The sequence below is a fragment of the Apodemus sylvaticus genome, chromosome 15, assembly GCF_947179515.1.
Source record: "Apodemus sylvaticus chromosome 15, mApoSyl1.1, whole genome shotgun sequence".
Taxonomy (NCBI): Eukaryota; Metazoa; Chordata; class Mammalia; order Rodentia; family Muridae; genus Apodemus; species Apodemus sylvaticus.
Genome location: NC_067486.1, coordinates 79,324,680 through 79,347,839, shown reverse-complemented (window position 1 = coordinate 79,347,839; position 23,160 = coordinate 79,324,680). Strand labels below are relative to the sequence as shown.

At 45.7% G+C, this 23,160-nt stretch overlaps 1 protein-coding gene across 1 annotated transcript in view; it reads left to right on the top strand.

Moving 5' to 3' along the window:
* Window positions 1-23,160, top strand: part of Vps8 (VPS8 subunit of CORVET complex) — a 197,273-nt gene that overhangs the window by 125,324 nt on the left and 48,789 nt on the right. Inside the window, 8 exon segments of the mRNA XM_052157994.1 lie at window positions 3,543-3,632; window positions 4,358-4,400; window positions 7,153-7,256; window positions 10,255-10,339; window positions 10,673-10,755; window positions 17,528-17,608; window positions 18,603-18,772; window positions 20,951-21,116. Of these exon segments, the coding sequence (XP_052013954.1) occupies window positions 3,543-3,632; window positions 4,358-4,400; window positions 7,153-7,256; window positions 10,255-10,339; window positions 10,673-10,755; window positions 17,528-17,608; window positions 18,603-18,772; window positions 20,951-21,116 (822 nt within the window).

Sequence of the window (23,160 nt, the reverse complement as noted above, 5' to 3'; positions counted from 1 at the left end):
AAGATAACATTATGTCTTCTTCCCTCTGCTCTTACCAAACAGTAACCCCTTATTTTCTGCATCCACTTTCTAAGGTGCCTCCATATTTTAAAAATGTTGAATTGTGAAATATTTCGGGTACTTAGGATTGTGCATCGTATCAACCCCATATGTACCTACCAAGTAAATTCCAGTTCAACCTCGCCTTACTTATTTTACAGATAAAGCTCCTTTGTGTGCCCTTTCTCCCCTCCCTTTTCCTCTGATGGCACCATCAACCAAATGTTTGATGTGATGTTTGTCTTTCAACCCATGGCTCATGCTTTTAAAATCAATGATAGTTTCATATGCTTTAGCATTTGCAGTAATGGTGTCAGGAGGCACTTGTTCTATTGCCGGTTACTCGCACCAGGTTTTAACCCTGTGTTTCCAAGTGTACCTGGCCCATCTTAATGGGAGAGAATTGTCCACCAAAGGAAATGTGCCAGGTGCTTTTTTTTTTCTTTCCTGAAAAGTGTTGCGGGTCTTCCGGGACTCTCCGCCATTATCATCAGAGCTGCACGTATGTGTTCCTGTCCATACGCATGCTCACATGCCTGTGCCTCTTCCTGTTGAAATGGACCCACCCTGACTTCCAAATATATGCAGGGTTTCACTCATAGGTGACCTGGGGCACACATGACCTGTGCACCTCAGGTTGGCCGTGCCTGCTAGAGTAGCTTGGCACTGATGTTTGCAGTACTCCAGACTGCTTCAGCATTCCTGTACGTTTCTGTATAAAATCATCCCCTCGCTTTCTTGATAATCCTCCTCAGCTTCCCACCTCCAGCAGCTCTGCATCACTTAGGGATCACAATACCACATTTCTTTAAGAACTTCTGGAGCTTTGGTTGTAAAATGCATTGAGTTGCATCAACGAGGGAGAATGGACAGCTCTGTGGTACTGAATTTTCACATTCAGAAATTTGCCTTTTTTAAATGTCTTTTTATAACATTTCTATGAGGCTTGTTTTGTTTTGTTAAAATGAGTCTCACTGTGTAGCCCTGGCTAGCCTGGAACTCGATATGTAGAGCAGGCTGGTCTTGGAGTCACAGAGATTCTGCCTCTGTCTCCAGAGTGCTGTGATCATAAAGGCATGCACCACCATGTCCTGGCTCTCTAAGGACATATTTGTTGTTTGCTGCTGTGACTTTAGCAACCAACTAAATTATTTTTCAATTCAAATTGTTTCTATTTTATGCCACTAATTCTTTCTAAGAACAATAACAGTTTGGGGTTTCTACAGCCCAGTCTAACACCTTGTTCTTAGGCATCTAGGTGTTCCAGTACACTGCAGTTCTCCAGGACACAGTGCAGTTCTCCAGTGCACTGCAGTTCTCCAGGACACAGTGCAGTTGTCCAGTGCACTGCAGTTCTCCAAGACACAGTACAGTTCTCCAGTGCACTGCAGTTCTCTAGGACACAATACAGTTCTCCAGTACTCTGTACAGTTCTCCAGTACACAGTGCAGTTCTCCAGTACACAGTACAATTCTCCAGTACACAGCACAGTTCTCCAGTACACAGCGCAGTTCTCCAGTACACAGCGCAGTTCTCCAGTACACAGCACAGTTCTCCAGTACACAGTGCAATGCTACAGTACACAGTGCAGTTCTCCAGTACACAGCGCAGTTCTCCAGTACACAGCGCAGTGCTACAGTACACAGCGCAGTGCTACAGTACACAATGCAGTTCTCCAGTACACAGCACAGTTCTCCAGTACACAGCACAGTTCTCCAGTACACAGCGCAGTGCTACAGTACACAGTATAGTGCTATAGTTCACTGCAGTTCTCCAGTACACAGTGTAGTTCTCCAGTACACAGTGCAGTGCTACAATACACAGTGGAGTTCTCCAGTACACAGTGCAGTGCTACAGTACACTGCAGTTCTCCAGTACACAGCACAGTTCTCCAGTACACGGCGCAGTTCTCCAGTACACAGTGCAGTTCTCCAGTACACAGCGCAGTTCTACAGTACACAGCACAGTGCTACAGTACACAGCGCATTTCTACAGTACACAGCACAGTGCTACAGAACACAGCAGTGCTACAGTACACAGCACAGTGCTACAATACACAGCTCAGTGCTACAGTACACAGCGCAGTTCTACAGTACACAGCACAGTGCTACAGAACACAGCACAGTGCTACAGTACACAGCACAGTGCTACAATACACAGCTCAGTGCTACAGTACACAGCACAGTGCTACAGTACAGTGCTACAGTACACTGCAGTTCTCCAGTGCACAGTACAGTTCTCCAGTGCACTGTAGTTCTACTGTACAACAGAAGCTGTGCTGCTGTGCCTGCCATCCTGCTTCTGATTTAAAGAGACATGGCAGATACTTTGCAGTGAATATGATGTTTATTGTAGATATTCTCTTAATTAAGAAAGCTCTGTTCACATTTGGTTGGTTGACTGTGAAAGGGTGTTGGGTTTTACCAAAACATTCCACCAGTTGATTTTGTACATTTATTGAGTTGTTCACAGTTTTCTTTGTTGATCTGTGTGGTGGTCAGTATTAATTGTGAGTTTTGCTAGATTTCAAATCTGGGGAATGAGTCTTTAGGCACACTTGTGGGGATGTTTTAGCCTCTCGGCGCCTGTGAGGATTTCCTTGATTAGGTTAAGTTGACTTTAGAAAGAACTATATGAACTCTGTTCAAGACCATGCATCCTGGAGTGTGTAAGTGGAGAGAGTAAGCTTTGCACTAGCAGGCTGTCCTGGAAAGTGAGCCTCGCACTAGCAGGCCGTCCTGGAAAGTGAGCCTCGCACTAGCAGGCTGTCCTGGAATGTGGGCTTTGCACTAGCAGGCTGTCCTGGAAAGTGCGCTTTGCACTAGCAGGCTGTCCTGGAAAGTGAGCCTCGCACTAGCAGGCCGTCCTGGAAAGTGAGCCTCGCACTAGTCCCTGCTAGTGAGTGGGATATCACCAGCTGTTTTCATGCTGCTGCTGTTTCTTCACACTGGGACTGTGCCTCTGAACTGTGAGCCTGTGAGGACCCTTTCTTTCCCTGTGGCTGCTTCTGTTGGGCATTTTATCACAGCAGTGGAAAAAGAAACCGAGGCATCTATAAGTCTGTCTTCACTTGGAAACCTCAGGATTTCTCTAGTATTTGCTTTTTTTCTGTACTCTTCTACTTCTGGACATACTTAATATTTTTATTGATTTAGATAGTTTTACTAAAACCCCATAAGTTAATATGTACTGTTTTCAGTCATTTTGTTCTAACCGCTTTATGTAGAATTATAGCTGACATTCTCTAGTTTATATCATTATTGTTCATGTGTATTGGCTTTTCTTGAGTGGATGCACCTCATTCAGATGTGTGATTAATTTAGAAAATCAAGTACCAAAGAAATGACTCTGTTGAAAACACAGCTGCCAGGTAAGTTCAATGTAAGAGAGGCCGCAGAGTGCGCTGCACGGCAGCGTTTCGCCAAGACATGGGCCTTGGCTTGGGCCTGTGCTCTTTGTACTTTGTAACCAAAGCTTACAGAAGCCCTTTCTGTTTTTCCTAGATTACACAAAAGTATCAGCTCCATGAAGTCACCGCATATCTGCTGGAGAAGAAAGGGGATGTTCACGGTGCCTTTCTGCTGCTGCTGGAGGTAGGACTTGACTGGGCTCACTGTCTGTCTGTCCCTGCCCCTCCTCAGTCTGTCTTTTCTGCAGACAGAAGTATTTAACCATGGGGCTCACTGAGAACAGCTCCATATTTATTTATGGCACAGTTGTAAAGTCAAAATTTATACACATGAAAGGGCTCCACAGTACATCTAAAGGTTAGAGAGAATTCAGACGTAAGGCTGTGTGCCCTGGGCCCTGAGGATGGGCCTGTCATGACCTTTTGTTAGTACCTTCCCAGCGTTTTTCTTATGACCTGGTAAGAATTTCATATCCTCATCCAAAACATGGGTGAATCTTGGCCCTCAGTACTGCTCTAAGAGACATCAGTGGCGACTGCGTAGAGGGTCAGAGAGGCACCCCTGGGCGGAGCCGGGGACGCCTGATCTCCTGCAGCCATTCCTACCCGTGAGCCTTGCGGACAAGGAGACCCCCTGAATGACAGTGAAAGAACATTCTGTGTGTCCACTTCCGTCCTTACATGTCTATCTGTGCGGACACATGCAAGTGCCGTGTGCATGTAGAGGTCAGGGGACAAATCCTTTCTCCTTCCACTAGGCGGGTCCCGGCATGCAACTCAGGTCGTCGAGGCTTGGTGCAGCCATCTCACAGCTGGTTCTTGGGACTTCACCTCTAAAGTTCGTTAATTCAAATACATGGTGTGTGGAAATACAAAGTGTCTTCTCACCCCTGTGTTTTTACCTCCTAGAGACTTCAGAGCAGGCTGCAAGAGATGACACGGCAGGAGGAAAGTAAGTGCTCATGTGAAGTGTCATGTAATGTCCTGCCTTACCTCAGTAGTAACCACACTGAGCCATGGTCATAGTACTCCTTAGCTGCTCTAATGGAGAATGAGTCACACACACTGTAGTGGGATCAAGGTAGCCAGGCACGGGAGTGTGGCGTCTCTGACCACCCTGTGTCATCTCCAGTCTCACTTCTGCACTTAGGTCTTGGCCATGTGTGGGTCCCTAACCAACGTGCTTAAACTGCCGAAGAACAGCAGATCAGAGCTGCTGGTGAGCTGTAGCCTCAAGCAGTAAACCTTGACCATCTGGAACCTTGGGGAACTTTGACACAGACATGTTTTGTTGTGTTCACTGACATTTCTTTAATTTTTAAAATTTATTGCAAAATAAGGAAAAACTACAAACTGTACCAACAGCAATAAATATCATTATGCCATAGCACGCACTTCACCACTATCTAGTTCCGGTTTCTTATCTCCCTAGGTAGAGGGTGTGGTCCCCAACACACCCTTCCTACTGTGCTTGAATTTATGGTTGACTTATTCACCTAGTGTACCATCCTTATGGTCCTTAGATGTTGCGACATGCCAGACAGTCTTTTAGAGCTATGTACACTTTAACAGGCACGTGATCGGCTGGACCGCACCACTATGAACATCCTTGGCATGCAGATAGTTTTGGGTTCTTGCTTTCTTTTGGGTGTAAGAACAAGAGTGGGATTTCTGGATAAAGTAGTAATTTAAAACTTACTCTGTTCTGGGGCGTGGATGCAGAGCCTCATTCACACGTGCCAGGCAGACGCTCTAACGCGGTCCCTGCAGAGCCCGCCCCCTCGGCTGGCTGCACCATGGTCTCACCGAGGCTCTCATCCTCCGTCCTCCCCTGCACCCCCTTCTCTATCATGGTGGGTTTCAGGGGCCTCTTCCGCACTACCCCTCTCTGCCTTAGCCTTTCCTCTTCTGTCTCCTCGCCTCCCTTCTGTCTCCTTCCTCCACCGGTGCTGTCTGGCATCAGGTGGTTCTGACTAGCCGGGCATCGTTTTTGTGTGCTTGTTTGACCATTCAAGTATTTTTTCCCTCTTCCCCTCCATCCATTTCTAGTCAGGTGTTTGTTTTCCTATTCCTAACAGTCTAACCTATCTTGCCATAAAGTCAGGGAATCCTTGCTACGTGAGTTTTGTGTTGTCCTGCCTCTTTAACCGTATTTCTTGAGCCGTTTCCCACACTCATTCCTCTAGTGCACTTTTACCCAGCGTCTCTGTGGACAATTTGCTCACAGTTTTTGATGCTGAGGTCCTTGTAACCTTGGCCATCTCGTATTACACTGTGGCTCTTTAGAACCTATGGAAATACTTGGTTTACTTTGTTATCAATGATCAAACTAGATATTTATTACTCTTGAATTGTCAGTATGTTTAATCAATTGAATTTTGTTGTATTTGGGGCATTTTGTGATTTTTTTCCCTTAAATTTAGTGTTACAAGAATAATTTTTCAAGTATATGAATGGCTAAGGGAAGCTAAGAAGGGTGTTTGCCACTTGCTGTGGGAATTTGTCGTTGTCACATCCAGAAGCTGCTTCATAGTCTCATAGCTGGTCCAGTAGCAACATCCTGCCTTCAGATTCACTGTTGATGGTGTGCTAAGAAATCCAAGTATCTTCTAAGCATGTGACGTTGTGTTTAGTCCACACAGGTAGCACACAGCCAACAAAACAGCCCCCGCTTCTCTGAAGCGTTAGTCTCATGAAGGAGACATAGGAGACGCCTTGTGCTCCGTGTTGAACAGAGTGTCCGGTGCCATGGGAACAGCAAGGGGGTTGAGAAAGTTCAGGGACTAGCTGTAACCCAGGAATCTGTGTGCATTTTGAAAGACATTATAAAAGTATGACACAGAGCCTGGAAGGGCTTGGGGCCTAGCGTGTGAAGTGGCTAGGTAGAAACCTCGGGAAGAGCACAGACGTGAGCCTGAGGCTTGTCTCGTGCTCAGGTAGAGCCTCTGTTTTTAAGGCTTAGGGATCTTTAGTGGATTCTTGAAAGAGAACAGAAAGGCAGGGTTTGGCAGTCAGAAGTTCAGTGATGAGACAGTGCTTCATCAGGGGACAGGTGGAGGCACAGCAGGTCCATAGACAGAAAGAATGAACCCAGGGCACAGGGATGGAAGCACCACAGATGAGAACAACTCAAGAGTCAGGCATCATAGACATGAGAAGTCTTTAATTCCCTCTGGAAATTTGGGGAGAAGCAGTTTTGAGATGAGTAAAACAAGTTGGCTTTGGCATGGGTACTAGTTACCTTTCTTAAGCTGTGACAAGATATTTGAACAGAGTGACTGAGGATGGAACATTTCTTTTAGTGCCTAGTTTGTGAGTGCAGTCCTTCAGAGTGGGGAGGGGGTGGCGCAAGAACTGCTACAGCTGTGGTGGCAGGAGCCTGAGGCAGCAGGTCCGGAGACTTTCAGTGAGGAAGAGAGGTCACTGACCTCACCTGCTGCTGTCACTGCTGACACACCTTCCTCCTCCTCCTCCTCCTCCTCCTCCTCCTCCTCCTCCTCCTCCTCTTTTCTGGACTCCAGCTGTTGGGGTGGTGACACCACCTTCAGGATGTGTCTCCCAACTCTTTGGTTAAAACTTTTTGGAACACACACACACACACACACACACACACACACACACACGATGGAGTGTGGTCTTTCACAGAGGCTCTGAGGCATTAGTAGCATATCTTTAAATGACATCTATCCTCTTACCAAATCTAGATACCAAGGAGGACATCCTGCTGAAAGGTGTTGAAGATACCATGGTAGAGACAATTGCTCTTTGCCAGAGAAATTCACAGAATTTGAATCAGCAGCAGCGAGAGGTATGTAGGCTGATATATGCATAGCCCGTTAAACACGTGTTCTGCGTGGAAACTAGGAGTCAATTCTATTTCCACTGCTCTCCTAGACACCTGAATTTAATTGTCTGGGCTTTCGTCACTCTTTGGCGTTTCCAGGTATAAGGCTTGGTGCTCCCATCAGGAGTATCTGCCTTCTCTCTTTCCACAGAAGCCTCGTGTCCATAGATTGAGCTGCAGAGTGGTAGGTGTGGGAATACTGGGCCTCTGTGGCGGCTGTGTGGTGGGTGGAGTGGTGGAGCCATGTCCTTATCATCAGCTGTCATCTCTTCTGCCCACAGTGGGTGAGAGTGAGAGCTAAGCCCTGCAGGTACCCAGAGTGCAGCAGAGGGTAGAGGGTACAGCAGCTGTAATACGGTGATCCTCAGCCCTGGCTACACGGAGTGGCCTGGGGCCTTTAAAATACTCATTGTTTGTGCTGTGCCCCATGGACTTAACTGACCCGGCCATCAGTATGTCCTAATGCTGGGTCCTGATTCCAGTGCTAGCCAAGGTTAGGAGCTCTGCTGCCACAGTGACCTGAGCAGACTTAGAGCCCACGCCCAGGCTGAGCTCCAGGTGCAGGTGGTCGTTACCCCGTGAAACAGCAACTCCAATGGCTTAGGATGAACAGCAGCCAAGTTCGTGCTTCCAGAAGCTATGTGGTGGTCATTGGTCACACAGCCCCACTGTCTGTACTTGCCCTGCATGCTGCTAGCAGGGCCAGTTCCCACATCCTAGGTTTCTGAAATGGGAAGCTAAGTTTAATTTTTCACACATATATTTACCATATATATTAAAATAAAAAGTACATCTTGGGTATGTTTGCTGTTTTCATAATTTATAATTTATTATGTTTTGTCAGGGATTAAAAAGGGATGTATAAGAAACATATTTACACATAAATGTTAAAAACGTTTTAATAAAATAATACAAATAGCTTTAAATAATCATGCAGTAATGCAGACTGGGAGCTGATGCAGCAGTTAAAGTGCTTGAGCAAGAGGGCAGGAGTTGAGACCCCAGAGCCCACGTAAATCCCAGGTGGGCGTGGTGACTTCTGGAGGACTGGCCTTCTCCACACTGTGGATTTGACTGAGCATCTCCATTTGTACACACATGTGTGCACACATACACATGAATGCACATACACCACAGATGACACATACACACAAGAAGAAGAAAAAAAGAAAGTCTTAAAATGTAGAAAGTTCACAGATTTTTTTTAAAATGACAATAGAGTCCTATAATAACCCAGAGATAGGCGTCACCTTTTGGGGACTAGTACCCGGATGTTTTCATCTGCCCAGGCTGATAAGTTCTGGGGAAAAAAAGAACCAAAGGATACCTTCTCTTACAAATACGATGTTCTATCTTCCCTAGGAGCCGAGGAGTCTCTAAACTGCATGTAAATGTTTCTTTACCTTATTAGCTCCCAGTCAACCAACATCAGAACGTCTGGGTTCTGATTGCACTAGGTCAGGATTACATCTCCTGCTTATCATTGCAGCATAGTTTTAGATCCTGTGATGCTGGGCCATTGAAGAAGTCACGCAGACTCGTCCCATAGTTTTTCTATTCCCGAGTCTTTGTCTTATTTTGTCCTTTGGTTAGTTGATTATATTGGGTCATGGTTTTGAAAACAACGCAGTTTTAATTTTGAACCTGTAGGTTAGGGACCAACCATGGCAGAATGGTGGGCCTGACGCCTGAACTTAAAGCAGTCTCTCTTATGTCCTGATGTAAGGGCATTTCTCTGTTTTGTTAGTTTAGTATTCAAGACCTTAGAACCTCGCACCATCCCCTCCACCCAGATCTTCCCGTTTTGTTCCTTCATCTTTTAGTTCCATGATTTTAAGACCACAGAGTTCTGCTGTCTGATCCTCCAATATTTCAGTTTGCATTGGCTCAGTCATAAGTAATTTTGAAAGCAAGAGGCAATCAAAACATCTGTGACCCTTATTCTAATTGAAAAAGTACCACTAGGTCTTCTTACATCTCTGTTACTAGGGCATACTGGGATTGATATTTGTCACTGTTTATTGTAAAGGGCACATTCCTATGTTCTTTGTATCTTAGACTTTTAAAGTCAGTTATGTGAGAGACTCACATGATATAAACACCTGAACCAAGTATCTTGAAAGAACTTACTGGTGCTCCCTGGGGTGCCTGAGCTCAGGTGGGCAGGACGGCTTGGTGGAGGCAGTCGGTGCTGATGTACTGTGAGACACCAGACTCCTCTGTTCCACTGACCCTTCCTCAGGTCTCCTGGATGCTTTCACCAGTAAATTCCTTCAAGATACTTGGTTCAGGTGTTTATAAATGATTACCTAACAGTGAATTGCCAGACTTAGTAGCTTGGTCTTTGTGAAGCTTGGGAGGCACACTATCTGGAGTTGGGGTGTTACTCCCACGTTGCTACTGTGTTGCTAGTAGTGCTGCTACTGTATTACTACTGTGTTATCTTTGTCAAATCACTTAATTTCTTTAAACAAAGCAAAGATACCTACCATATAAGGCTGTTATGAGAACAAAGCAAAAAATACATGGAAGGCATTAAATAGAGTCCATAATAGAAGTAATAAATAACTGGTAAATCTGTTTATCTCTTGGTGAAGTTGGCAATACTGATGCGTTTTTCTTAACCCTCACTCTTAACAGGGTAGCAAAAGATAGTCTGATCCTTCTGTAGGAAGGCTTTGGATAACCTGGAGAACAGGAGTGGAGGCGGGTGCCTGTGGCGCCTGTGGAGGGTATTTATCCCTTCTTCTTGCCTGTGAGAGCCTAGCAGAAAGCTTCCAGGGCTTGTTCGCACCCACACTCTCCGCACATGGCTTTCCTTACGCTTCCCAAGGTGGATGAACGTGACCTCCTGGCTTTTCCCAGTCAAATGCAAATTTTGTCTCTGTCTGATTTTTGCCATTACACATACATTTCATCTGCTAACACTATGCCGACATTTTGGTTTCCTCTGACGACACAGGCGCTATGGTTTCCACTGTTGGAGGCGATGATGGCACCACAGAAGCTGTCTGGCTCGGCTGCTCCTCCTCATCTGCACTGTGAGGGTAAGCCCGTTGGAACCAGAGGCCAGGCCACTTCCCTCACCAACCCACTTTCTGTCTACCAAGCCTGCTCTGGCAGTGACCGTCCCCAGGCACACTCGCGCGCTCCTGTTATCTCCCAGGGAGGCCCTGTAGTCTCTCTATCCTGCCTTGTGCAATCCTTTATGTAGGATACATAATTTATCCAGAAAATGTGTAGTCTCTGCAGCTGACCAATGGTCAGTTTTAAGATTCCAACCTGGCCTTGGTTTGTAAGTTTCTGTGTAAGGCGACTGTGTTCACCTAACTAAAAGGAAAAGCAGACTTGCCTTAGTGTTAACATCTTTGCTCCAACAGCTCTGAAGTCTCTGACCATGCGGGTCCTCAACAGCATGGCGGCGTTCATCGCCCTGCCGTCCATCCTGCAGAGAATCTTGCAGGTGAGCTGGGGGGGGGGGCAGCTTGATTGATTTCTGTTATTTTACCAGGAAATGAGGCTGAGGCTTATATCACCTATGTTCTGTCATTACCTAAAGTTCTAACTGACCTTGAATGAGGTCATCCCCTGGGTACGGCCTTCCCTGACATAGCTTCCTTGGGGTTCAAGTGCACAATTCCTGATGGTTGCAGCCCCTGCAAGACAATGGTTGCTTATTTCTAGCTGATCATATTTCACATTAAAAAGAAAAAGAAGGAACAGCCTCTAAAAATAAAGTTCATGTAAGCATTCTAAGTAATGGTTGTTATTTCAGTTTTCTAGCTCATGCTAAATATACTTATATGTTGAAAACTCACCCCAGCTGTAAATTCTAGCTAGTCTTTTGTCCAGAGTGATTGTAAGAAACACTTTCTTCTGTTTTCTTTGGCAAAAAGACTATAGAAACTTTCTGGCTTCATAAAAAAGAGAACACTAAAAATAATATACGGTGTATTTTTAGAAAAACCTGTGAACATTCTTGGAGAGACAGCAAGGATTAGGCTTAGACTCATCAGTCTTTCTTGACTCATTTTAAGTGCAGTAGTCACACACACACACACACACGCACACGGTAACAGGATAGCCAGCTCTCCTGCTAAGGTCCCTTGAGTGCTCCTTCCCCTGTGCCTTGAGGCGTATGGGCGACCTTCTGATGAAGGGCCCTGCTTCAGGAGTGTCTCTCTCATCAGAGTGCTCTGTCCTAGGAGCTCAGGACCCAGGGTTGCTCAGTAGTGCAGCCTTGCTTGCATAGTGTGAGGCCCTTTATTCATTCATCCCCAGCACAGAAGGAAAAAAACACGAGTATTAGATATGGGGGTTTTGTTTATCTGTTTGGTCTCGTGAGATAAATTTCACTGTGTAGCCCAGGATGGCCTCAGACTCCCAGAGATTTCCTACCTCTGCCTCCCAGTGCTGGATTCAGCTGTGTGCACTACCACACAGCTCTCAGGTGTGTGTTAGTTACCACATTCCGGCCTTGGCCACTATCGCGTATTGAGGAACTCTTCAAGGCAGATTCTTTCCGTACGTTTCAAATCTATTAATCACAACGTTTGTAAACACGCAAAGTACCACGTCCTCCGTAAGGCTTGAAGAAGCAAATCTAAACCTCAGAGTAGGTTCTTTCCTGTATACAGGGTGCTTTAAGATGAGCTTAGCCACACACCATGCTATATTATAACAAAACTCTGCCTTTCCCTTAGCAAAGCATCATGTAACTTAGAAACGTCTTGTGTTTCAAAAGAGACCTCTTTGAAGCCTTATTATACTTAAAAATCTCAGCTTTGACATGCACTGGTTCACGATAAAATTCTGCTTGCAACAGCGAGTAACTCCTTACCAGTCAGAGGCTGCTTTGTTTTTAAACTCACATATGTGTTTTTCTTTGCTGTAATATCTTTGCCCCTGTATCATATAAAGTTTTTAAATCTTTTAAAGATACTTTTATTTCTAATAAGTTCTTGATATAGGAAAGACAATTATAAACATTTCTCTGACTGGGTAGGTGTATAGCTCAGTTGATCCGCATGCTTGCCTGTGTACAGGAAGCTCTGAGACCAGTACCCGTCACACATCAAAACCTCGCATGGAGGTGCATGCACACAGAACCGTCACCCTGCAATCAGGGAAGAGGAACGGAAGCTCAAAGCCATCCTTGGCTACATAGCAAGTTCAGGGCCAGCCTGGGTTACACCAGAAAAGTAAAAATTAAAAACCTGCTGATGAGGGAGGAAAAGCTAAGGTTAGAGAAGTTAAAGGTGCTCCCTGTCCTGAATGACAGACTCAGGCAACTTCCAAAGTCTCCTGTTTCCTGATTCGCATTTTTATTATGACATTTAATTTTCCTCCACTTAACTTTGTATTCTTGAGGAACAAATTAATTATCATGTCTTTTTTTTAACCCTGTTCACTGACTGCTTGTGTGGCTGAAATGAGAGTCTGCCCCATAAACGTTCTCAGAAGAGAGTATGTTCAGATTCTTCTGTTCAGAGTGCTTTCTGAGGTAACACTGTCCGTTTTAAGGACTATCTGCTCTACTAGGCCTTCTCCATCCCCTCCCCGTTTCCCATCAGCTCACCTTGTAGAATATAGGCCACAGCTTCATGTCTGTCCCACTAGAGTGAAGACCTCGTAGTGTAGGGCATCATATGCCCAGGGCTTGTGCAAGAGAGAATGATTGCGCCCCTAGGACAGAAGCCAAAAATAATTCAGAATGACTACAGTTCTTCAGTAGCAGCTCAGGGGAACAATATGGTGTCTCTTGGAAATGCCTTAGTATTCCTGATACTTTTTACTAGTCTGGTGCTACCTGGAGTGATCTATTATAGATCCCAGCATTCCTGTACTGAGGACTTAGTTGAGTGTCCACCACCTGAACCTGTGTGTGGTAAACCCAAACCCCTGTCATAGAGTCTTGGTGCATGTTGTCTTCTTGACCCCTGAACAGTAAGCATCTGCACTGCCATTTCTAAAGAGGAAGGCACCGTTCTAAGCTTGCCTCAGTCTCCTGTTCCTGGGCGAGAGCAGGTCTCTGGCTTCACATGTCTGTATCTACCATGCGCCAATATGTTTTTCATATGAATATTAATCCTGCTATCTCTCTGGGAGAATGTAGGGAGGGACAATTATTTAGACTATAATTAATTGCCCATACAACTTAAATAAGTTGATTTTTCCGGAATAGATGGTTATAATCTGAAGATTCTTGGATTGCCTTGACTCATATGTATTTATTCAAATTGAAGCAGGGGCCTGAATTATACAGCTTCTCTAGGAATATAGAGCACTTGCTTAATAAATAAGGAAGCTTTTAAAAAAAGATTTTTATGTAGTCTTATAAATATAAGGACACTGTAACTGTCTTCAGACACACTGGAAGAGGGTGTCAGATCCCATTACAGATGATTGTGAGCCCCCATGTGGTTACTGGGAATTGAACTCAAGACCTCTGGAAGAGTAGTCATTGCTTTTAACTGCTGAGCCATCTCTCCAGCCCCAATAAGGAAACTTTTAAGGAACCCGTATTCTAACTCTTAAATTAGAAAGACATCTCTGGCCGAGCAGTGGTGGCTCATACTTTTAATCCCAGCACTTGGGAGGCAGAGGCAGGCCAGTGGGGGGGGGGGGCATCTCTGGATGGGACAGGTGAGAGGCCTCAGCGGGAAAAGAAGCTTCACACTAAGCCTGGCGATGCTAGAGCCTAGAGGAAAAGCTAATTCCATGAAGTTGTTCCTCCTCCACACACAGGTGGTGTGTGCACACTCCTTTCCTCCGTCTCTCTCTCTCTCTCTCTCTCTCTCTCTCTCTCTCTCACACACACACACACACACACACACACACACACACACATAATAAAATCAAGGAGTTTTAAACAGACACTGCTATATGACTAAAGTCATTCTTGATTTCTAAGGACGCTACTTCAGAGTGTCCCACTGAGGAAACAGCCCAGCATGCACTCTTTCATAGAGCCATGCTCATACTTATAATACCTAGTCAGAAACCAAATCAACATGTGATAAATAAGTCCCAGAAAGAGGTGGGGAAAGCGGCAACCACATCTTCTTTCTGGTGTGCTTTTGAAATTGAGTGTAGGCACCATGTATGTCTCCTACACAATTAGCAGCAAGTTCCAGGGAAACACCAGCAGCATTTTCGTGAGAACTAGCTGGATTCTGTGGAATAATTAGGAGAGCTGGTATCTGCTGTGTGCTCTCCTTGAAGCTGAGTGCTTACCTCGACTTCTATAACTGAGGTATTGTCTCAGCACGAGGAGTTTTCCTGGGTTCCCTCTTAAATGACGTATATTGAAGTAAAATGTACTGAAATAAATATTGAAATGACCTATAAAGATGTCTTCTTTTTCTCTGAATTTAGCCTTTTAAGATCTTTATTCTTCAATCTCTCTTGTAAAACTCCAGAACCATTGCACTGTGCTATCGATTGACACTATGGCTAAGAAATAAGTGTATCTAATGGGAGCTTCACCAAAGCATAATTAAATAAGGATGAAAGACATTGCATAGATCTGTTTTTATGCAATGAAATTGAAAAGAGGAAGTTGGATGGATGTGTGGTGTGTGGTGTTTTTCCAGCAGAGGACGTGAGCCTCACTGGCACATGGATCCTTACCTCAGGGATGGGCTCTCCAGCCAAGACAGACCTAAGCAGAGAGGACCTGCTCAAGCCCTAACTCAGTGGAATTAAACACAGAGCTGTTTTATCCTTTCCTTCTCCTCAGCACAATCTCATAGATGAAAGGACCAGAGGAACCCATGAGAGACAGCTCCATACTGCTCTAGAAAATACCCAAGCCAGCTCCATACTGCTCTAAGAAAATACCCAAGCCAGCTCCATGCTGCTCTAGAAAATACCCAAGCCAGCTCTGTTCTAGAAAATACCCAAACCTTCTCTATGCTGCTCTAAAAAAATAGGCCAACTCATGCTGCTCTAGAAAACATCCAAGCTATCTCCACACTGCTCTAGAAAACACCCAAGCCATCTCCATACTACTCTAGAAAACACCCAGGCCAGCTCCATACTGCTCTAGAAAATACCCAGGCCAGCTCCATACTGCTCTAGAAAATACCCAAGCCTGGTGCTAATCTTAATAAGAAGCTGCACTGCCTAGCCTTCTAGAGCCATTGTTAGAAGCCATGACTGAAAATTGAGTAACCATTAAATTCACCCAAGTTTCCCAGGATTTTTTCTACCTAAGCTCAGCTACTCTGACAGCATGACTTACCACAAAGTTGCCAGAGACATTTCTGACAGTCATTGGTTTATCATTCAGTTTAGTTACCCATATTTTCCAAGCAATTTTACAAGCAAAAATTGTTTGTTTTTTAAGTATCTATCCCTGGGAGGCAGCATGCATGTGGGAAACTATGAAAACTTTATTTCTGACATTTCCAGATGCAAAGTACTGCCATTTGGCAAAACAGTTCTTTAACACAATTCGTTTGCTCTCAGCCTCACTGAAGGTGCTGGGGGATGTCAGGGATGTGTATTGGGGTGATCCCACAGCCCTGTCAGGTTCTGAGAATCCCCAGAGACACAAACATCTGCATGCCCAATCCCTTATATAAAAGAGAGTTTGCATGAGACCTGCCACATTTTTCTCACTTGTTTGACTGTTGTGGCTCTGTAGCATAAGCTGGCCTCAAACTCAGTATCCTCCTGCCTCCACCGCCCCAGAACTAGAATCACAAGTTGCCTGGCTCCCCCTAATCATGCCTCATACAGTGTAAATGATATGTAAATAGTTGTGGTAAAAACCATGATTATTTTGGGAGCAGTTACAATACAGAAAGTCTACCTGTGTACACACACAGTCACTCTGATGTTTCCCATGTGCATTTGATCAAATCATATGCAGGTGCCTGATCGTGGGGGTGGGGCAGGACAAACGGACAAACAGTATAAAGTGTTGGGGGGGGGCGTTTTTGCTGATCGTGGGGGCGGGACAGACTCTCCCCCTCTTAGAACCTGACCTCATTTGTTAGCAATCCCTAAAACTAATTATCAGTCTAGTCAAAGACACAGTTTAAAGGGTACAGAGTATGCTGAAGGTGAAAATTGTATAATGTGTTTTGGATGGTGCAGTTTTGTCCTTCCTGCAGCCATAAACATGTCCTTCAGTCCGTAATTTCCCTTTCTGGAGATGTCCTCTTAAAAAAGAGTCAGAGGCTCAGTCCATGATTATGGTCACCAGTTTGGACAGTGAGTGGGAAGGAGACTCCAGACAGAACAGCCTGGAAAATTATGAAAATTGTTATATGTGATTAGGAAAAATGTTATATTTTAACATGATTTATATTCTGTAGTTATTCAGAAATATCTGATGTCAGAGTAAACCATTAACTGAAAAGTAGGTGTGCCATGATCATACTGTAGACGCTAAGAAATGCATCTCTTCCGTCCGTTCCCAAGCAAGGCCTGCAGTGTCCGCAGTCTCTGCATGGGTGGCGTGCACTTCTGAGGTTTTGGTCCACTTAGTATGTGGGGATTATGCATTATAAATAATGGCTTGGCATACTGATTACAGAAAGTAGTAGAGAGATTTTTGAGGTTCTAAATAGCTGTGGTTTTGCATTAGTAGCTTTATCAGGAGAAAAAAAATGTTGAAAGATGTTTGTCCCCAAAATTGGGGAAATTTAGTTGGTTTTAAGCAAGAAGTGGCAAAATGTGGGCATTGAGGGCTTGATGTCCAGATTCTGGTGCTCTCGGATACGTTGGTTTTCATACAGTGGATGAATGTGCAGGGTTGGTGTCTAACACAGAGGCTTCTGAGGGAAAGAGGCACAGTAAAAAGCTGGAGTAGACTTGCAAAGAAGGTGGTCATAGAAGGGACTTGGGTTACACATTTTATTTTACAAAACAGTTGGGATGTCCAGTGCCAAACAAATTAAGTATCGTCTGGGTATGGTTCACATAAGAGCAGTGTGCTGACTGTAAGTGTGTAGCTCATCCTGTAACCTGACGCTCAGGAGGGTATTCAGGAAGAATGAGTGCGTTGTGACTATTAGTGTGGAAGCTGCCCAAGGCAGCTCTTACCCGCAAGCCTGGAACTCAGGAGGACTGCAGGGTTGGTGCCAACCTGAGCTACCTACATATTCCAAGCCTGAGCTACGGAATGAAACACTCTCAGGGAAACAACAACATGACCATAGCAAACACTCAAAATGATGTTAAAGCACCAAGAGTCGTAACAACTACTTTTTTTTTCTGAATAGGACCCAATTTATGGAAAAGGGAAACTTGGAGAAATCCAGGGCCTTATTCTGGGGATGCTGGACACCTTTAACTATGAGCAAGTGAGTGAGCTGCTTGGTCCAAGTCGTCTTAAGGTGGAAAAGAAATAGTGATTTTCTTTTCTGTTCCTTCCTCTCCTTCTGTTTGGATGTTTTTTAATTTAAAAATTACTACATATTAAAATAAGGTACAATCAGATACCTTAAGGTAAAATAAGGTAAAATAAGGTACAATCAGAAAGTTCCTTTCTCTACTTTTAAGTTTCTTGCTAACTTAATTTATACACACAGAATATTCAGGTGTGTCTTTCTTATTTTTTTGGTTATTGGTAATCAGACAAGTATTTTAATTTCAAAATGGAAGTAGGATAAACTTTTGGGAAGATTGTTTCAGGTAAAGTTGAAGAGTTACTGTATATCAAGGCAGTGGGCCACGCCCAGGTCTGTCTTCCCCTGACTACTTGGCTTTGTGATGGGTGTGAACATTGGAAATTGATGCAGCCTGAAAGCACTTCATAGGCATAGGCAGCCCTACAGTGACCTAACATCCTAGCTGTGGAATGTCTCAGTGACAGATGGCAGGGTCTTGGGCAGCTTCAAATGACTTTTAAGTGCTGATCAGAAAATGAGATCTCTGCCCAAGGGAGATGAGCACTGAGTAATGACCTTTATTAGCTTTCCGGTGAGTGGGTGTCTGAAGCACTGCCGTGCAGCGTTCTCTGTAAGAGGCCAGGGAGCAGGGCTGCTCTTATCCAGCTGTCAGCCAACAGAGAGGAGTTATAAATGCCTTCAATAGATTTGGCCTTACCGAGTCATCTGAAAGCCATGTGGACTGTGAGGCCTCCGCAGGCAGAGCACACGTTGCTTAGGAGCTGGTGGCAGGCTGGAGCGTCGTAGTGTCCGCATTCATCATCACTGCGCGCCAAGGGTCCCTGCGCGGCCTGGGAGTCTGGATATGGAGTTGCCTCTCTGTAGAGTGCTCTGATTTCAGTCGTGTTGCTCTTCATCAATCCCCAGCTTTCATCTTAACCCTTTCTTTTGTTTTGACCTGTTATAGACCTTGCTAGAAACAACAGCCAGCCTCCTGAACCAGGATCTCCATTGGTCACTGTGTAACTTGAGAGCATCAGTATCCAGAGGACTCAATCCCAAACAGGATTACTGTTCTATATGTCTACAGCAGTACAAACGACGCCAAGAGATGGCTGATGAGATTATTGTCTTTAGGTAAGGGAGGGAAGGGATGCTAACTCTCGAGGCCACGGTAGCCAAGCAGTAGTGCACGTGATCATGTGATCATGCAGCTGCAGTCAGCCATTGAAGCTGTCTGCCTGGGAGTGGGGAGGGGAACTAAGGGCCTCAGACAGGATGTGAGTCCTGGAAGTCAGGATGAAGCACACAGCACAGTAGCATGGGAGAATGCCGTGCTGCCCGGGAACAGCGTAGTCTCTCAGCAATGACCTGTGAGCAGGACGAGAGACGCAGCTGACTGACTGTGGAAATACATTCACAGACTCTGAAAGCTGTGATCCTCTTAGTGCACTGAATATGGAGGTGGAAACCAGGCAGGCCTTTGGCTTGATAAACTGGGTGAGCATGGCGCCCTGGTCTGAGGAGAGACTGGCGTAAGAAGCTGGCACACAGGAACCTTGCCCTGCAGGTCTGGGCTTGAAGGTGGCTTCTGGATTCTGAGCAGGGCTGTCAGCACACATCCTCTCATCGGAAATGGAGAACCACGAGTAGGGGAAATAGACACGTAGGAATCAGCAGCACACTGATCATCTTTAAACCCCAATACCGAGAGAGGGAACATTCCATACACAGATGGCACAAGAGTGCAGCTTAGCACCAGGATCAAAGACAGCTTGTCCAAAGTTCATGAGGAGAAACAGCACAGTATGGCTCAGTCAAACTTCCTGAGTTTCTTAGTTTCCTTATGTGAAATAGTAGCAGTGCCCACAGCCGAGGCTTTTGTGACCAGCCCGCGGCTGCCTGGAAAAGTAAGTGATTCATAAGCAGCAGCAGCTGCGCAGGAAGCCTGGCGGTCTGGAGGTGGGCAAGGAACGCAAAGTGGTCTCTTCATACAAGGAGCCTGCCCTGTGAAAGGTGTGCATTAGAACTTACGTGTCTTGTTTTTGTTTGGTTGTTTGTTTTTTCAGTTTAACACAAATTAAAGTTACCTGAGAAGAGGGAACCTAATTGAGAAAATACAAAATGCCTTTATAAGATTGGCCTGCAGGCAAGCCTACGGGGCATTGTGGTTGGCACCACCCTTGAGCAGTGGTCCTAAGATGCGTAAGGAAGTAGGCTTGGAGCTGGAGAGATGGCTCAGTGGTTAAGAGCACAGGCTATTCTTGCAGCAGACCTGGATGCAGTTCTCTGCATTGCACGGCAGCTCAGAGCCATCTGTAACTTCATTTTCAGGGGTCTGATGCCCTCTTCTGGCCTCCATGGGGACCAGGTATGCAGGCAAAATACCCACACTCATAAAATGTGAATGAATGAATGAATGAATGAATGCAGGTTGAGCATGTCATGAGGACCAAGCCAGTAAGTAGTGTTTCTCCATAGCTTCTGCTGCAGTTCCTGCCTCTGGGTTCCTGCCTTGAGTTCTTGCCCTGTTTCTCCTGAGTGATGGAGTGTGATCTGAAACTTTTAAACTGAAATAAATTTTTTCTTCCCAAGTTGCTTTTCATCATTGTCTTAGTTACTTTTCTATTGCTGTGATAAGATACCACAACCACAGGCAATTTATAGAAGAAGGAATTTACTGGGGATTACAGTTCCACCAACTGGGGACCAAGGCACTCAAATATGTGGGCCCCTGGGGCTAATTTCATTCAAACCATCACAGTCATGGTGTTTAAACACAGAAATAGAAACCCTAACAAAGACCAAGCTACTTACATAATTATTTTTCCCAATATTTTTTTTAAACAATGACCAAAAAAAAAAACCTATCAGGACACTACAGTTAGAGTGAACGCAGGCTCAGCCCAGCTTCTGTAGTCTGGAGCATGCTCCTCACAACTTAGAGTTCAAGGAAAGCAAGACTGGATTCTTAAAGGGGACAAATATCATTAAATTCACGTCCCCTCTTGATTCTTTTTTTTTCTTTTAGTGTTTTTTGTTTGTTTCTTTTGGGACAGGGTTTCTCTGTGTAGCCCTGGCTGTCCTGGAACTCACTCTGTAGACCAGGCTGGCCTTGAACTCAGAAATCCGCCTGCCTCTGCCTCCTGAGTGCTGGGATTAAAGGTGTGTGCCACCACCGCCCGGCTTCCCTCTTGTCCCAGAAAACCAGCCACTAGTTAGGCACGGTTTTTCTTTCCCACATACGAGTGTATTCTGCAGTTCACGTGTATGGGTTTCACACTGAGCACACATTGGTTTGTCTTTGTTTTACAGCTGTGGCCATTTGTATCATGCATTCTGTCTCCAGAGTAAGGAGTGCACCCTGGAAATGGAGGGCCAGACAAGGTGGGCGTGTTACAAGTGCAGCTCAAGTAACAAAACGGGGACACTCAGTGACAATCCCTCTGAAAATAAGAAGGGGCGCCTGGACTCGCCACAGGTAAGACTCGCTGCAGCACTGCCGTGTGCTTCTCTTGTCGGTCCGTCAGGTCCCGTAAGCCTCGGTTTACCTGATGGATACTGACTGCTCAGCACTGACAATCCATGGAACCCCGTCAGCCCTTGAGAAGCTGGGAGCCCAGGGCAGAGGCAGAGAGGATAGATAGGTTCATTCTCAGGGATGGTGGACAGCAAGGACAGACCAGCACACAGCAGGGCTGAGCAGCACCCACGAGGCGTCTCCTGGAGCTGGTGACAGGCAAGGGGCTGCTCACGTGCTCCCCGTGCCGAGTGCTCACTTCAGACACTTCCTTGTCCATGGAGATGAGGGACTGCAGCATCAATTATACTTACTTTGCAGAACTTTTTAAAGAGACAGCAGTGCAGAGTGCTCTCAGCTGCTCCATAGGTTTGAGGAGAACACAATGTGACAACGGAAGGGATTAAATGAGAGGTTCGCAGGACTGTGCTGCTGAACTGTGGCACAGTCCCTGCCTCTTGCTCTCTCCTCGGTATCACTCTCACACACACACACACACACACACACACACACACACACACACACACCGCCCCCGGCTAAAGTCCATCTTTAACAGAAAACTCAGGCCTCTTACATTACTGTGTTTACTGGAGCACTGAACCAAAGCCAGGGGCAGTTTCATCATGGGCTATTCTTCCAGATAATGATTTAATATATCTATACTCCAATAATAGGAATTACTATTTTGTTATTAATATTCATATTTGCCCAGTTTTTTTCATTTATTCACTTTACATCCTGATTGCAGCCCCCGTCCCCACCCTTACAAATCCCTTTCCCCATTACCCCATCCCCTCTCTGAGGAGAAGAGGAAGCTCCCCTTGGGTACCACCCCACTCTGGGACATGCAGTCCCAGCAGGACTCAGCACAGCCACTCCCACTGAGGACTAACCAGGCAGTCCACTTACAGGAATAGATCCACTGGCAGGCAACAGAGTCAGAGACAGCCCCTGCTCCAATTGTTGGGGGACCCACGTGAAGACCAAGCTGCACATCTGCTACATGTGTGTGTGTGTGGGGGGGCTAGGTCCAGCCTGTGTATGGTTGGTGGTTCAGTCTCCGTGAGCCTCCATGGGCCCAGGTCAGTTGACTCTGTAGGTCTCTTGTAGTGTCCTTGACCCCTCTGGCCCACTCAATTCTATCCCTACTCTTCCACATGACTCCTTGAGCTCTGCCTGATGTTTTTCTGTGGGTCTCTGCACCTGTTTCCATCAGCTACTGGATGAGGCCTCTCAGGAGACAGTTATGGTAGGCTCCTGTCTGCAAGCATAGCAGAATATCATGAATAGTGTCAGGGCTTGGCTCTCTCACGTGGGTTGTGTCTCAGGTTGGGCCAGTCATTGGTTGGTTGTTCCCTCAGTCTCTTCTACCTTACATCTTGTAGGCAGGACAGATTTGGAAGGAAGGTTTTGTGAGTGGGTTGGCATCCCCCTCCCTCCACTGGAAGTCAGAAGGTGGCCGCTGCAGTCTCCATGTATGGCTCCGTATATTCAGTCTCAGCCAGGGTCGCTCCCATAGGCTTTCGGAACTTCCCTGTCATCGATTGCCATGCTTACTCCCACCCCGACTTCCCACACCTGATCCCCGGCTCCTCTCCCGCCCGGGTCCTACCTCCATCCACCGCCAATGGCTATTCTGATTCCCGTTCCGAGAGAGATGCATGCGCCCGCCGTGGGCCCTCCTTATCACTTACTACACACCATGCATGTCTTTCTGGATCTGGGTTACCTCATTCAGGATGTTATTTTCTAATTCCATCCATTTGCCTTCAAATTCCATGGTCTTTTTTTTTTTTTTTTTTTTTTTTTTTTTTGTGTTGTGTTTTGTTTTGTTTTGTTTTGTTTTTTCAAGACAGGGTTTCTCTGTGTAGCCCTGGCTGTCCTGGAACTTACTCTGTAGACCAGGCTGGCCTTGAACTCAGAAATCCTCCTGCCTTTGCCTCCCAAGTCCTGGGATTGAAGGCATGCGCCACCACCACCACCGGGCTAGTCTTTGTTTTTAATA